The following is a 16,708-nucleotide window of genomic DNA, read 5'->3' on the forward strand; positions in this document are numbered from 1 at the left end:
GCACGTAAGAAACTCCTCCTCCTGCCTCTTTCCAGTAAAAACACCAGGGACTCCCACATGGGAAGGAAATTCAGGTAACAGTATATGTGTCCAGTATTGCACTTGAAATATTAGGACACAAATATATCGGAAGTAAAACGAAAAGAACAGATACATTGTGCAAACCGTAACACAAGAAAGCTAGCACGGCTGCATCAATATCAGACAAAGCTGACCTTAAGGAAAAGAGAGTGATAACAGAAAAAGTGGATACTTTCATAATGACAAAGGGATATGCTCATTCGTGCCTTTCCTCTGGCGTTATTGAGATATAGTGTCAATAGTGAAAATAATCATTTTTCTTGACTTTTCTGCCTCAGGCTCTTAAAGCTGCAGCGTAGAGTTAATTAGGAAAAATTCTTAACTGGGAAAAAAATCTGCCCTGGCAGAGGTGGGTCAAGGGGTTGTGAAGTAAGGGTTTGTTGATAAATGTTGGGTGGAACTGAAAAATAGGAAGTGAAACTGAAAAGACAAATTTGGCTGTTGCAGGACAGAATGCTTGAAATGGAGATTATGAACAATGGAGACAGCGGTTATAATGAAGTAAAGGATTGGTTGCGGGCCTGAGCAACTGAAATAGAGTGAAGGAGGGATGAAAGTCAGGAAACTGAGTAGCGGGCTTCCCTGGTAGCTCAGTGGTAAAGAATCTGTCTGCCAGTGCAGGAGACACAGGTTCGATCCCTGGTCCAGCAAGATCCCACACGCCATGGAGCAACTAAGCCCCTGGGCCACAACTACTGAGCCTGTGCTCTATTGCCCATGAGTTGCAACTATTGAAGCCTGCACACCCTATAACCTGAGCTCTGAAACAAGGAAAACCACCACAATGAGAAGCCTGTGCACGGCAACTACAGAAAAGCCCATTCGTCAACAAAGACCCAGAAGAGTCATAAATAAACAAATAAATGAAATTATATTTTAAAAAAAGAAATGGAGTAGAAAACTCATGAAATGATATAAAACAGGATGGAAGATGGGACCTCGCCAGTGGTCCAGCAGTTAAGAATCTACCTGTCAATGCAGGAGACACAGATTTGATCCCTGGTCCAGGAAGAACCCACTTGCCATGGAGCACCTAAGCCTGTGCCACAGCTACTGAGCCTGTGCTTTACAACCTGGGAGCCATAACTCCTGAAGCCTGCATTCCCAGAACCCATGTTCTGCAGCAGAAGAAACCACTGCAATGAGGAGCCTGTGCACCACAACTGGAGAGGAGCCCCTGCTCATCACAACTACAGAAAAGCCCACGCAGCAACAAAGACCCAGACAGCCAATAATAAATAAACGAAATACTAATTTTAAAAAGAAACTGAGTAGCAAGTTATTAGGTGAATTAAAACTAGATGGAACAGGGGACTTCCCCAGTGGTCCAGTGGTTAAGAATCCACCCTCCAGTGCAGAAGACATGAGTTTGATTCCTGGTCAGGGAACTAAGATCCCATATGCTGGGGGTGGGGGCGGGCAGGTGACTGAGCCTGCCCACCCCTGCTAGAGAGAAGCCTGCCGCAGGGAGAGTCTTCACGCCACAATGAAGGACCCCAGGTGCCACAGCTGAGACCTGGAGCAGCCAAATAAGAAAACTAGCAAGTATATTTTTTTAACTAGATGGAGGAGGTTGAACAGAAGTAGGAAAATCACCAAATTGAGAGCCGTGATGAAATTAAAGGTGTAGGATCCTAGTAACGGAGACTGAAACTGTTGGGAAAACTTTGATGGAAGAGGCTGACCTCACCTGATTATCGCCCTTCCCTTACTTCCGGGACAACCGGATATCCTGTGCTACTCCGCGTGCTGTGATAGGCAAGACTCGCTGAAAAGCTGCATCGCAATGTAGCCAAGCCTCCAGCTCAACCACCAGCTCATAGTGGTCAGGAGGGATAGATCCGCATTTCAAGTGAAAGCGCCATTAACTGAAACCAGAATGTGGGTAATTCTCCAGGAAAGAAACGGGTGCATTTTCATAACTATTGAACCAGGGGAATTCCCTGGTGGTCTGGTCATTACCGCTCCGTGCTTCCACTGCAGGGATTGCAGGTTCTGTCCCTTATGGGTGAACTAAGATCCCACAAGCTGCACAGTGCAACCAACAAAATAAAATAAGTGATATGACCCAAACTGGAGATTCATTCATTAATCAAATACTATCACCCATATAGGCATACTTCAGTAATATCTCTGGTTGAGTCCAGACAACCCAATAAAAAGAACTGGCAATAAACGGAGTCATATACAAATTTTTTAGTTTCCCTGTGCATGTAAAAGTTATGTCATACTACACTCTATTCAGTGCGCAAGAGCATTCTGTAAAAAAAAAATAATGTACATACCTTGATTTTTAAATATTTTTTAAAATGTGGTAAACATTAACTTCAGTAGCCACAAATCTTTAATTTGCAGAAAAAAAAAAGAAAGAAAGAAAGAAAGGAAAAAAAGAACCATTATCTGGAAAGCACACAAAAAACAAGTTATGGCTGTACTGTGATTGTATCTGTACATAGTAAGATATGGAAGTATATATGTAAAATCAACATGCATAAAATATGTATCTATCTAGGACATATGTATTAAATATATTTTTTTATTGTTTTCTGTTTCTATGAAGTTCACTACATGTAGGTGTCTTGTATTCACATTTGCTAAATCTCTCACCTCTTCGTTTCTGTGTATACTCCCTGCATTCTAATCCTCTTCTTATGAAGACATCAGTCATACTGAGTTAGGATCCATTCTAGTGACCTCGTTTAAGTTTAATTTCGTCTTTCAGGCCCAACGACTAATACAGTTACAGTCTGTGGTTCCTGGGGTTTAGGACTTCAACATATGAGTTTGAGAGCAGGGATATGGATTCAGCCCATCACACTTTTGACACTATTTTCTTCCCAGCAGCCAAAATAGTGTCTGGAATACAGAAAGTGTTCAACTATATTTGATGAGATATGTGACAAAAGAATCACATGTACATATAATACTTTATGTGCTCCCAAACAGAGAAAATTTTATTTAGAAGTTGTTATCAAGGGGAATGCATGGTATTTGTTTGGGAAAAAAATATTTGTGAAACTAATTGAAAAGAAAATGAGAGTTTAAAGCTAGGTCTAATCTATGAGCTATGGTCTTTCTAGTAAATCATGTACGAATGTGAGAGTTGGACCATAAAGAAGGCTGAGCACCAAAGAATTAATGCTTTCAAATAGTGGTGCTGGAGAAGACTCTTGAGAGTCCTTTGGACTGCAGAGATCAAACCAGTTCATCCTAAAGGAAATCAGTCCTGAATATTCACTGGAAGGACTGATGCTGAAGCTGAAACTCCAATACTCTGGCCACTTGATGCGAAGAACTGAATCCTTAGAAAAGACCCTGATGCTGAGAAAGACTGAAGACAGGAGGAGAAGGGGATGACAGAGGATGAGATGGTTAGATGGTATCACTGACTCGATGGACATGAGTTTTAGCAAGCTCCAGGAGATGGTGATGGACAGGGAAGTCTGGCATGCTGCAGTCCAAGGGGTCACAGAGTCGGCCACAACTAAGCATGCATGCAACACAACACATGATGAAAGAATCCCATGTACATAAAAAGCTTTTACAGATCAGCTGATCAAAAAACATGTTGATCTGTAAGATCAACATTAAAAAGCTCTTCAGTTCAGTTCAGTTCAGTTCAGTCGCTAAGTTGTGTCCGACTCTGCGACCCCATGAATTGCAGCATGCCCGGCCTCCCTGTCCATTACCAACTTCCAGGGTTCACTCAAACTCACGTCCATCGAGTCGGTGATGCCATCCAGCCGTCTCATCCTCTGTCGTCCCCTTCTCCTCCTGTCCTCAATCCTTCCCAGCATCAGAGTCTCTTCCAATGAGTCAACTCTTTGCATGAGTGGCCAAAGTACTGGAGTTTCAGCTTTAGCATGATTCCTTCCAAAGAACACCCAGGACTGATCTCCTTTAGAATGGACTGGTTAGATCTCCTTGTAGTCTAAGGGACTCTCAAGAGTGTTCTCCAACACCACAATTCAAAAGCATCACTTCTTCGGTGCTCAGCTTTCTTCACAGTCCAACTCTCACATCCATACATGACCACAGGAAAAACCATAGCCTTCACTAGACGGACCTTTGTTGGCAAAGTAATGTCTCTGCTTTCGAATATGCTATCTAAGTTGGTCATAACTTTCCTTCCAAACAGTAAGCGTCTCTTAATTTCATGGCTGCAATCACCATCTGCAGTGATTTTGGAGCCCCCAAATAATAAAGTCTGATACTGTTTCCAATGTTTCCCCATCTATTTCCCATGAAGTGATGGGACCGGATGCCATGATCTTCGTTTTCTGAATGTTGAGCTTTAAGCCAACTTTTTCACTCTCCTCTTTCACTTTCATCAAGAGCCTTTTTAATTCCTCTTCACTTTCTGCCATAAGGGTGGTGTCATCTGCATATCTGAGCTTATTGATATTTCTCCCAGCAATCTTGATTCCAGCTTGTGTTTCTTCCAGTCCAGCATTTCTCATGATGTACTCTGCATAGAAGTTAAATAAGCAGGGTGACAATATACAGCCTTGACGTACTCCTTTTCCTATTTGGAACCAGTCTATTATTCCATGTCCAGTTCTAACTGTTGCTTCTTGACCTGCATATAGGTTTCTCAAGAGGCAGGTCAGGTGGTCTGGTATTCCCATCTCTTTCAGAATTTTCCACAGTTGATTGTGATCAAAGGCTTTGGCATAGTCAATAAAGCAGAAATAGATGTTTTCTGGAACTCTCTTGCTTTTTCCATGATCCAGCGGATGTTGGCAATTTGATTTCTGGTTCCTCTGCCTTTTCTAAAACAAGCTTGAACATCTGGAAGTTCACAGTTCATGTATTGCTGAAGCCTGGCTTGGAGAATTTTGAGCATTACTTTACTAGCATGTGAGATGAGTGCAATTGTGCAGTAGTTTGAGCATTCTTTGGCATGGCCTTTCTTTGGGATTGGAATGAAAACTGATCTTTTCCAGATCAACAACAAAAAAATATCCCGTGTACATAAAAGGCTCTTACTGATCAACATTTCTTCTGGGCAAAAGAAATGATTAGACCTTTTTTCAAGGTGGAAATGCAGATGGCCAACAGACACATAAAAACAGGCACATGCTCTGTTGAAGCATGGTTTCCAGCACAGTCTTATACCTCACCCAAACAGAGCACATACATCAACATGACAGGGTGTGTTCCTTCAAGGTTTCAAAAGAGACGGACTTAGTACAGAGACAGCGAGACAGCAGTTCCCTGGTGTCTGGGAAGGGAACTTTATCTCATAGGGAGTGTGAACATGGAGGCCATGAGAGGGGAGTTATTCATCCTTATCTTCAAAACAGACGCTCTTTACCTCAGTGGTTAAAGCAGATGAGCTGTGAGCGTTGGACAGGCAGTCTTAATTCACACGCAGTTCAGGCTGAACCATGGATAAGCCAAAATGACTTCTCCATTCCTCAATATGTGAACATCTTCTCCATCACAAGCAGAAAGAAACCTTAAAACCATATGATCCAGCAATTCCACCTCTGAACCTATACCCAGAAGAGTTGAAAGCATACTGTGGAAGAGATATTTTTACACTCATGTTCATAACAGCATTATTCACAATAGCTAAAACATGAAAGCAACCCAAGTGTCCAGTGACCATTAAATGGATGAGCCAGTGTGGTAGGTACCCATAATGGAGTGTTATTCAGTATTTAGCTCAGATGGTAAAGAATCCACCTGCCAATGCAGGAGACCTGGGTTTGATCCCTGGGTATGGAAGATCTCCCTGGAGAAGGGAATGGCAACCCACTCCAGTATTCTTGCCCAGAGAATCCCATGGACAGACTATGGGGTTCCAAAGAGACGGACATGACTGAGTGACTAACACACACACAAACACACAAGAACTTCCCTAGTGGCACAATGCATAAGAATCCTCCTGCCAGTGCAGGGGACACGGGTCTGATCCCTGGTCCAGGAAAATTCCTCAAGCTGTGGGGCAATCTCAGGCCACGAGCAGCAACCACTGAAGCCCATGCACCACAAGAGAAGCCGCTGCAATGAAAGGTCCATGACTGCAACTAGAGAGCAGATCCACTCACTGCAACTAGAGAAAGCCCACGTGCAGAGCAAAGACCTAACAACCCCAAAATAAATCAGTTGTTTTTTTAATGGTTAAAATATGCATAAATCTAGTAGACATTGTACTGAATAAAATAAGCCTGACAGGAAAGAACAGATATTGAAAGATTCCACTTAAATGAAGTACCTATAGTGGTCAGATTCATAGAGGCAGAAAGAGGAACGGGGATTGCCAGGACCTGGGAAAGGAGACATGGGGAATTGTTTAATGGGAATGGAGTTTCAGTTTTGCCAGACGAAAAAAGCTCTGGAGTTTGGTTGCACAAAATGTGAATGTACTTAACGTAACTGAACTGTACTCTTAAAATGGTAAATAGTATGTTATGGGTACTTTACCACAATTTAAAAAAAAAAAAAAAACCTCTCAGAACCACCTCCTGAGGGTAACCACATAAGTGTCAAGAGCTGATAGCAACACTGTTCCCCACCCACTCAACCCCATCCGCACCCCACATCCCAGGGGTAAAGGCTGTCTTCTGTGCTCAGGACTCCCCGCTTCGGTTCTTGGAGATGGCTCAGCTCCAGCCCCACACGGCTTAACCTCAGCCTCCCTGACTGACCCAGTGCTCCAGGCTCTGCTCCAGGGATCCAGTAAGTCTCGGGTCACCCTCTCCTGTAGGAGACTGGGCGATGGGTTCACATCTTCCTAAAGAGACCGCGGCAACCCCAGAGTGCGGGGGGTCAGCCCGGCTCCTGACTGAGGGTAGAGAGACCCATTTTCTAGATGAAAGCTGGGAGCTGTTGTGTTTGTGTGAGAATCGGTTGGGATTTAATCAGTTCCTGGAGATTCTAAGACTTTTTTTAAATTTATTATTAACTAGAGGGTAATTTCTTTACTATGTTGTGTCGGTTTCTGCCATCTAACAGCATGAAACAATCATGAGTATACATATATCCCCTCCCTCTTGAACCTCCCTACCATGCACCCCCATCCCACCCCTCTAGGTCATCACAGAGCACCAGGTTGAGCCCCCTGTGTCGTATAGCAGGTTCCCACTGGCTACCTATCTTACATATGGTGGTGTATATATGTCTTCACTACTCTCTCAACCCGTTCCACTCTCTCCTTCCTCTGCTGTGTCCACAAGTCTGTTCTTTATGTCTGTGCCTCTATTCCTGCCCTGCAAATACGTTCATCAATACCATTTTTCTAGATTCCATGTATATGTGTGTTAATATATGACATTTGTCTTCTCTTCCTGACTTACTTCACTCTGTATAACAGGCTCTAGGTTCATCCACCTCAGTTTAAATGAACTAAGACTCTTCTGACTAGTGCTCAAACAATATCAAAGATTCCCCTTGTATAGGGTTTATGGTGTGTGGACCACTGACGTCAGTCCCCTGTGTAGTGTTGATCACTGTATCTGCAGGTTTCTCCTCTATGGATGCCCAGGTGGCTGCAAGGGACTTGACCATCCATGGATTTTGGTATCTGGGAGGAGGGCTGTATGGTGATTTATAGTAAATTAAGTCACCATTGGGTTTGTTAACCCAATGTGAAGCTGGCTGTATTATTTATTATCGGCAGTAATTTTAAAATATGGTAGTAAATTATATATGTTATAAAGTTTGCCATCTTAACCATTTCTAAGTGTACAGTTCAGTAATGTTAATTATATTTACATTATCATGCAATCAGCCATCAGGACTCTTCTCATCTTATAAAACTAAAATTGTTTTATAGTCATCATATTTGAACAAGAGGAAATGGAGGTCCATAGAAGTAAATGACTTCTCCAAAGACAGAGAGATGATGGTGAAGCCAAGATTCTCATCAGAGTTTTCTGGCTGTTTGAATGCTTGTTCTTGTAGCCAAAACTCAGCCTCTCTTCACTGATGCCCAGTAGATGCTTGGAGACAGAGTTCTGGATGAAGTAGAAAAGAGAAGAGTTTATTGCTTTGCTGGGCAAAGGGGGCCACAGTGGCCTAGTGCCCTCAGTGCTGTGTGTCTTGCCCTGGACCAGGTAGTGAAGAGTCATAGTGTTCAAGCAGCTGGCTGTGATCAGCTCATGGACACTCTTCTGATTGGATGGTGGTGAGGAAATTGGAAGTCAGCATCATCAACTTTCTGGTTCCAAACAGTCTGGGGTCTCTGTACTTGTGGGTAGCATACAGCCAACATCTTCCACCTGGTGAGGGTTTTAGTATCTGCAAAACACTCCAAAGGACATGACTCAGAGTATTATTGTGATCCTTGAGGAAGAACTTTAACAGCTAAAGTATTATTATTTTGTCTTGCCTGACTGTTTTCATTCTGCATTTTCTCACTTCTCTGATTAAATTTATTCTTTGAGGTTTGTCTACAGATAAAAGGCAGGTGGAGGACATGGATAGGGGTCTACTTTGGGAAAACCTCACAGAGTCCTGCTCAGTGACACGCTTAATCCAAAACACTAAACTTGGACTTTGAAATATCACAGACAGAAGCCTGCAGATAGTAACTCATGGTCACTGGGTCAGCCTCGCCCTGCAGGGCTGGGTAGTGAGGAGACATTCCATGCCCCAAAGGAGAGGACACAGAGTCCTGTCATTTATTTTTGCTTCTTTCCCCTCTGAATAAATATGTGCTTTTATTCAATTGCTCTCAAATATTTCACGTTTTCTGGACACTTCTCTTTTTTTTTTATTATTTTTATGTCAGAATTTAGTTGATTTACAATGTTGTGTTAGTTTTGGGTGTACAGAAAGTGATTCAATGATACATATATCCATTCCTTATCAGATTCTTTTCCCATCTAGGTTATCATAGAATACTGAGTAGAGTTCCCTATGCTATACAGCAGGTCCTTGTTGATTATATATTTTATACATATATAAGTGTGGGTATGTTAACCCCAATCTCCTAATTTATCCCTCCCCCCTACCTTTCCCCTTTGGTAACCACAAGCCTTTCCCCTAAGTTTCTGTTCTGCAAACAAGTTCGTTCATATTCTTTTTCAAATTCCACATAGAAGTGATACCATATAATATTTGTCTTTCTCTGTCTGACTTCGCTTAGTATAAGCACCTCACATATATGTATATAGATGTGTGTGCATACATACATATTCATATATGCCTATCACATTTTATTCACCCATTCATCTGTTGATGGATACTTAGGTTGCTTCCATGCCTTGGATATTATAAATACTGTGACTATGAACATTTGGTGCCATACAGCCAAGGTTTTATATTATTATTCAGTCAACAACTCGTGTCTGACTCTTTGCAGCTCCAAGGACTGCAGCACACCAGGCTCCCCTGTCCTCCACTATCTCCCAGAATTTGCTTAAATTCATGTTCATTGAGTTGGTGATGTTATCTAACCATCTCATCCTCTGCCACCCCCTTCTCCTTTTGCCTTCAATCTTTCCCAATATTTTATAATAAGGTTGCATCTGAAATTTAAAAATATTGTACGTTAACTATACCTCAATTAAAATAAAAATTTAAGAAACCTTCCGGGGTGTTCCTGGTGGCCTTTTGGTTAGAATTCCAGGTTTTCACTGCCATGACCCAGGTTCAATCCCTGGTCAGGGAACTAAGATCCTGCAAGCCACGAGCCTGGCAAACAGAAAGACAGAAAGAAAGGAAAAAACTCTCATGATTCTTACCCACCCAAGTCATAACAATTAAGCAGTTACTGTGTGCCGGGCCCAGTGCTGGATGGACACTCTTGATGGCTTGGTGTCTTGTTTTCACAGCAGATCACAGATCCACAACTCCATCTAGGATGCGGTGTCAGGATCTCCGTCAATGCGGTCAGAAGCTGGTCCGCAGGCGGCCGCTCAAGCCCAGGGAGGGCTCTGAGGGCCGCATGTCCCGTTGTCTGAACACCCTCGACTTGGTGGCCTTGGGTGTGGGCATCACCCTGGGAGCTGGCGTGTACATCCTGCCTGGAGAAGTGACCAGGAACAAAGCTGGACCAGCGATCGTCGTCTCCTTCTTGGTGGCCGCCTTGTCTTCTGTGCTGTCTGGGCTTTGCTATGCCGAGTTTGGGGCCCGAGCCCCTGGGTCCGGTTCTGCGTATCTCTATAGCTACGTCACTGTGGGAGAACTGTGTGCCTTCGTCACTGGCTGGAACCTCTTACTGTCCTACGCCATCAGTGAGATGATGGGGAGGGGAAAGGTGTGGGAGTTGAGATGAGGAAACAAGGAGGGGGGATTAGGGTCTTCAACTCATTCATGAGAACTTCCTTATCCACTTTGCGGGGGGAAGTGGGTAATGGTGGCAGGAAAAAGGCACAATTCCATTGTACCCAGGTCTATTCTTTCCTTCAGTGATGGACTAGGAACCCAGAGTAAAAGGAACTGTAGGGAGTGAGTGGGTGGGAGGGACGCATGACCCACAGGCTCATCCCTTCATTACACTGAAGCCTTTGCTCAGCTGTTGGCTTCATGGAAGTTTTCTTTACACATCAGCTTAAAATTTCAGTTCTTACCTTCCAGCCCTCCTGGTCCCAATTTCCTGTTATCTTTTCTTGCAAAACACCGACCTCCTCCTAACACTCTGAGCAGATGGGCTGTTTTGTGAATCAGCTGTATCTTCTCTCCCTATCCCGTGAAATGAAACTCTTCGAGATTAATTACTTTGTCTGCTCCCCTCCATGACATACATCCCATGGCACATGGTAGGGGTTCAATTAAAGTTTGTTCATGAATCTTTCTTCTTCTGCACCTGCAGCCATTGCAAGTGTCGCCAGAGCCTGGAGCTCCACCTTCGACAGCCTGATTGGGAACCACATGTCTCGAACTTTAAGAGGAACTTTCCCACTGCATGTGCCCTCTTTCCTGGCCAAGTATCCTGACTTTCTTGCCCTGGGTGTGGTGCTGGTGATGATGGGTGAGATGGGGTCAAAGATAGGATGGGAAGAGAGGAGAGCGGGAGGGGATCTAGGGTGGGAAAGGTTTGGGGTGGCAGAATGGTGAGGGAATTAGTACTGGAAAAGGATTTGTGATATGACAGAGAGGAAAGCAAGACATAGACCATAGTTTCCCACCCTTGGCACTGCTGACATTCTCGGTAGGAACATTCTTTAGTCTGAGGGACTGTCTTGTGCCTTGTAGGTTTTTTTTTTTTTAAGTCATTGTCTGATGATTGAATTTCCTTTATTTATGAGACAGTTGTGAGGCCCATATCCAAAATCGTGACAACTGGAATGTCTCTAGACATCCCCCAAATTCCCTTGGGAGATAAAATTTCCCCAGCTCAGAATCATTGATTTCAAATGACAACTTTCTTCCTCTGCACCAAGATCAAACTTCTTTTTTTTTTAATTGAGAGGACATTCATCTAGCCTCAAGTTAACCATTTCACAGTTGCTCCCAGCTTTGAGACATAATTGACAGACAACGTTGTATGAGTTTAAGGTGGACACTATGGTGCTTTGATCGTTGTGCATGTCATGTGACACTGTCCACAATAAGAAATTAACCATCTTAAAGTGTATAATTCAGTGGCACTTAGTACATTCATGATGTTGTACAACCATCACCTCCATCTAGTTCCAAACAGGTGCATCACCCCTAAAGGAAACCCTGTACCCACTGATCACTCACTGACCATCTGTCCACTCCCACCCTCCACAACCCTCAACCCCCAGCAACCACTAGTCTGCTTTCTGTGTCTATGGATTTGGTTATCTTGAATGTCTCATATTCCATCTCTCCCACAGGAATATTGGTTCTCGGAGCCCGTGAGTCAGCACTGGTTAACAAATGGTTCACGGGCATTAACATTTTGGTTCTTGGCTTCATCATCCTCTCTGGCTTCATTAAGGGAGACCTGCACAACTGGCAGCTCACGGAACAGGACTACATGTTGGCTGCAGCTGGATCCAATGACTCCTCTAGGTTAGGAGGGGAGCCTTGTCCACAGTATGCATGTCAGATGGTATGGGGCTGAGAATAAGGTGGGGACTAAAGAGATCTGGGGTGATGGGTCTAAGTGATGGGGGTCCTAGGGGCCAGGACTTGTGGTGTGAAGGGAGGAGTCCAGTAGGGATGCATGAACTCATCTCACCCATGTTCTTCCTCATTCCTTCTCTCATCATAGCTTGGGCCCTCTGGGTTCTGGAGGGTTTGCACCTTTTGGTTTTGATGGGATTTTCCAGGGAGCGGCAACATGCTTCTTCGGGTTTGTTGGGTTTGATGCCATCGCCACTACAGGTAACATGGTCACTGTGCTTCCCATCGGGGGTCTGGGCACAGGTTGGGCCGTCCTCAGACATAGGGGTTGGGAGAAGGTTACCTGCTTTTGAACATGGAGGGGGGAATTTGATTTTGTGCTTTCACCCCAGCATGTTTGCTGACCCAGTATTTCCTCCCATCTTGCAGGGGGAGAAGCCCAGGATCCCCAGCGGTCCATCCCTTTCAGCATCGTGGTCTCTCTCTTGATCTGCTTTTTGGCGTATTTTGGTGTCTCAGCGGCACTCACTCTCATGGTGCCCTACTACCAGATTCATCCTGAGAGCCCCTTGCCGCAGGCTTTTCTCCATATTGGGTGGGGCCCTGCCAGATACGTCGTGGTTGTTGGCACATTCTGTGCTCTTTCATCCAGGTGAGTGTCAAAGTTTTCTCTCCATCTACCATCAGATATTCAGGTAACCCATCCCTTGTTATTTGAGAGACAAGATGAAAAGACATCTTACTCCACCTCAGGTAGACTAGGGAGGAGAACCTTTGGTCTGTCCTACTTCTCCATGTTCTCACCTGTGCTTCCATCATCTCTTCCAGCCTCCTGGGTACCATGTTCTCCATGTCTCGAGTGACATACGCGATGGCAGATGACAGGCTCCTTTTCCAAGGACTTGCCCAGATCCATCCCCGCACACGCACTCCCATCATGGCCATCTTGGCTTCCGGAACTCTTGCAGGTGTGTGAACAAAACTCGTTCCTTCTTTGATCAATGTCCTTAACTTGTATGTTTCCAGTGGTTTCTCATTCTCTCCCCACACCCTGTTTGTACCCTCATCCTAGGGGTCACAGCATTATTCTTAGAGTTCAGTAACCTCGTGGACCTCATGGCAATTGGGACCCTGCTTGCTTACTCCTTCGTGGTGATTTCTGTTCTTGTCCTCAGGTGAGACTCTGCTATACCTTGACTGGGGGTCTTGACCTGGTGGGGATTGATGGGGGAGGTGATCATCTTCTATATCCATGCCACTTTCTAAGTGCTGCACTAGGCTTAAGGCAGGAAAAAAGTTGATGGGGCCGACTATGTTGGGAGACTATGGGCGGATGTTTTTAGGTTGGTGCAAACGTAATTACAGTTTCCAACCGTGAATTTTAAATGGAATTTAAATTTTCATGGAGAAGAATTGGGCCCTTTCTATTGACCAATGCCAGCTGCAGGCACTGCAGATTTCAGTGCATCTCATTGATTTGCTGAGCACACTTCTCAGATGTAATGGTTTCACCAGGATTCAGAAAGCTGTAGTGGATCAGACCAGCAGCAGACCACCAAACAGTGACTCTGATCTTTCTTTTGATACAAGTGCTTTGGAACTTCTTCTCAGTCCAACCACTGAGCTGGTCATCACCAGTTGTCATATAAAATCCACTTTTCATCACATGTCACAATCCAATCAAGAAATGGTTCATTGTTGTTGTTGTATAGAGAAGGTGAAACTTCAAAATGACAATTTAGAAAAGCTTTTCAGTCAGCTCATGAGTCACCTGCTTATCAAGCTTTTTCACCTTTCCAATTTTCTTCAAATGCTGAATGACCATAGAAGGGTCAGTGTTGAGTTCTTCAGAAACTTCTCATGTAGCTGGAAGAGGATCAGCTTTGATGATGGCTCTCAATTCAGTTCAGTTCAGTTCAGTTCAGTTCAGTCACTCAGTCATGTCTGACTCTTACCGACCGCATGAACCACAGCACGCCAGGCCTCCCTGTCCATCACCAACTCCCAGAGTTCACCCAAACCCATGTCCATCAAGTCGGTGATGCCATCCAACCATCTCATCCTATGTCGTTCCCTTCTCCTCCTGCCCTCAATCTTTCCCAGCATCAGAGTCTTTTCAAATGAGTCAGCTCTTTGCATCAGGTGGCCAAAGAATTGGACTTTCAGCTTCAACTTCAGTCCTTCCAATGAACACCCAGGGCTGATCTCCTTTAGGATGGACTGGTTGGATTTCCTTGCAGTCCAAGGGGCTCTCAATTGGTCGTTGTCAATTTCCAGTGGCCGGCAACTGTGCTTCTCTTCTTCAGGTCTCTTATCTCCTTTGCAAAATTTCTTGAACCACCACTGCACTGTACATTCAATAGCAGTTCCTGGGCCAAATGTATTGATGTTGCAAGTTGTCTCTTTTGCTTTATGACCTATTTTGAACTCAAATAGAAAAATCACTCAAATTTGCTTTTTGTCTAACATCATTTCTATAGTCTAAAATAAATATTGGGATGGGGAGGGAGGTGGGAGGGGGGTTCAGGATGGGGAACACATATACACCCATGGCTGATTCATCTCAATGTATGGCAAAAACCACTACAACATTGTAAAGTAATTAGCCTCCAATTAAAATAAATAAAATTTTTTTAAAGTTATTGATGAAAAACAGAATGATTGAAATGGAGATTTCAATTGCTGTTTATTTTAACAGCAAATTTAAAAAAAAAACATAATGTGCATAAAATGTTGTATAATATAGCCACGGAATGTATTCCAATATCAAATGGTAAATTTCAACAATGTAAAAACCACAATTACTTTTGTTCCAATCTAATAATATATCTTTAATACCTCTAATTCAGGTACCAACCAGACCAAAATTTAAGCAAGAAGGAGAAGACAGAAAATGAAATTGGCACTTCTGAACGTGAAGCAAGTCCTTTGGAATCTGTACCTGAAGCAGGAATCTCAAGGATTCTAAAGAGTCTGTGTGACCCTATTAGCACCAACCCCACCCGGAAATCTGGCCAAATTGTCTACGGATGTGCCTTACTGCTTGGTGAGCAGTGGGATTTCTCTTTGATCATATTCTGAAATTGGCAAGATAGGGTGGGAACCTGTGTCTTTGGCTGTTGAGGTGTCTTGGGCATATGATGGCCATTCCTGATATGGGCAGCCTGGGGAGGGGTGTGACCCAAGGTCCTGATGCTTTGGTCTTCTGGAGTCCAGCCTGTTCTCCTCCTCCTTGACCCTTGCAGTTCTCCTGCTGATGATCCTGACCATGATACTGGCTCAAAGGTCCAAATTTGTGTTCTCTGGAGACCCCGTGTACACCACAGTGGCTGTGCTGCTGCTGCTGCTTATCATTGGGATCACGGTCATCATCTGGAGGCAGCCCCAGAACCCCTCTCCTCTTAGATTCAGGGTAGGTGACCTTATGTGCCCAAAGTGTCCACCCTGAGTGAAGGAGATCTGTGTGGCTTTAGGTCTAAACAGCCTTTGCTGGACCAGGGAAGAAGGGGAGTTGCTAAAACCAGTGGACCTTTCCCTGATCCACACTTAGTCCTTTATACACCCAACCTAAGTAGACACTGCACACACAGCTGCGATTGGACTGAAGTCTTCCCACCCCAGTAGGGTCTCCCTTTCAGATGTCTGGGCTGTGTCCAGGGATGAGCTGACTCTGCCCACAGGTCCCTGCTCTCCCTGTCCTCCCGCTGGTGAGCATCTTTGTGAACCTTTACTTGATGATGCAGATGACGTCTGGAATCTGGGTCCAACTTGGCATCTGGAATGTGATTGGTGAGTGGTTTTCTATGGAAAAGAGGGTTCTTTGTTAATATTTATTTATCTGGTCACATTGGGTCTTAATTGCAGCTTGAGGGCTCTTTGTTGTGGTCTGTGGGCTTCTCTCTCGTTGTGACACACAGACTCCAGACCATGTGGGCTCTGTAGTCACAGGTAACTGCTGAGTTTTGGCATGCGGTCTCAGTGCAGGCTTAGTTGCTCCAAGGCAGGTGGGATCTTAGTTCCCAGGCCAGGAATTGAACTCAAATCTTCTGTATTGGTGGGCAGATTCTTAACCATGGAACCACCAGGGAAGTGCCCCAAAGAGCACTGTTGAGTGACTGAACCCAATCCTCTTCCTACTATCCCTCCCCCCACATTGTGTCAGATGCCATAACAGGAAACCCATTGGGCATTTGTAAGTGAGGAAAGAGCCTACTTTCCATCTCACTGTCTCATTTCCCTCCTAGGCTTTGCCATCTATTTTGGATATGGAATCCAACACAGCCTGGAGCAGAACAATGGGCAACAGCCACCAGCCTCCACTTTCCAGGCTCTTGATGAAAACATTCCTGGTACTGAGTCATCTTAACCAGAGGAAGCAAATGCTGTGTGAAGTCCTTCCAGGCACTGGAGGATCTGCTGGTTCAAGGGACACTGTGAGTCTCTATGGAATTTAAAGGTGATAGGCATTTAAAGCCTGAATTTATTGCCAGCAAACAAAATGACTTTTATGTTGTAAAATTCTTAAGTAAACTTTTCAAAGCATGATATACATACAGAAAAGCACATGCTTCATAAGTGTGCACCAAGATGAATTTTCACAAAGTACAACAATATTACCAGCAACCAGAGGAAGAAATAA

At 44.2% G+C, this 16,708-nt stretch overlaps 1 protein-coding gene across 1 annotated transcript; it reads left to right on the forward strand.

Moving 5' to 3' along the window:
* Positions 1-6,638: 6,638 nt before the first annotated feature.
* LOC128062997 (cationic amino acid transporter 3-like) lies at positions 6,639-16,435 on the forward strand. The gene is made up of 12 exons (XM_052655520.1): positions 6,639-6,768; positions 9,867-10,268; positions 10,847-11,005; positions 11,838-12,015; positions 12,218-12,330; positions 12,499-12,721; positions 12,898-13,037; positions 13,142-13,244; positions 14,919-15,115; positions 15,315-15,481; positions 15,750-15,858; positions 16,314-16,435. The coding sequence occupies exons 2-12, from the start codon at positions 9,896-9,898 to the stop codon at positions 16,433-16,435; spliced, it is 1,884 nt and encodes a 627-aa protein (XP_052511480.1). The 5' UTR covers positions 6,639-6,768; positions 9,867-9,895.
* Positions 16,436-16,708: the final 273 nt, after the last annotated feature.

This window comes from Budorcas taxicolor, chromosome 18 (assembly GCF_023091745.1).
Source record: "Budorcas taxicolor isolate Tak-1 chromosome 18, Takin1.1, whole genome shotgun sequence".
Lineage (NCBI taxonomy): Eukaryota > Metazoa > Chordata > Mammalia > Artiodactyla > Bovidae > Budorcas > Budorcas taxicolor.

What these genes read in the sequence shown, in the direction of transcription:
- LOC128062997 (XM_052655520.1), top strand. Translation starts at nt 9,896, where the DNA reads ATGCGGTGTCAGGATCTCCGTCAATGCGGTCAGAAGCTGGTCCGCAGG. An exon ending in CCTCTCCTCTTAGATTCAGG is followed by an intron (nt 15,482 to 15,749) that starts GTAGGTGACCTT and finishes CTCTGCCCACAG; the next exon opens with GTCCCTGCTCTCCCTGTCCT. An exon ending in TGGCATCTGGAATGTGATTG is followed by an intron (nt 15,859 to 16,313) that starts GTGAGTGGTTTT and finishes TTTCCCTCCTAG; the next exon opens with GCTTTGCCATCTATTTTGGA.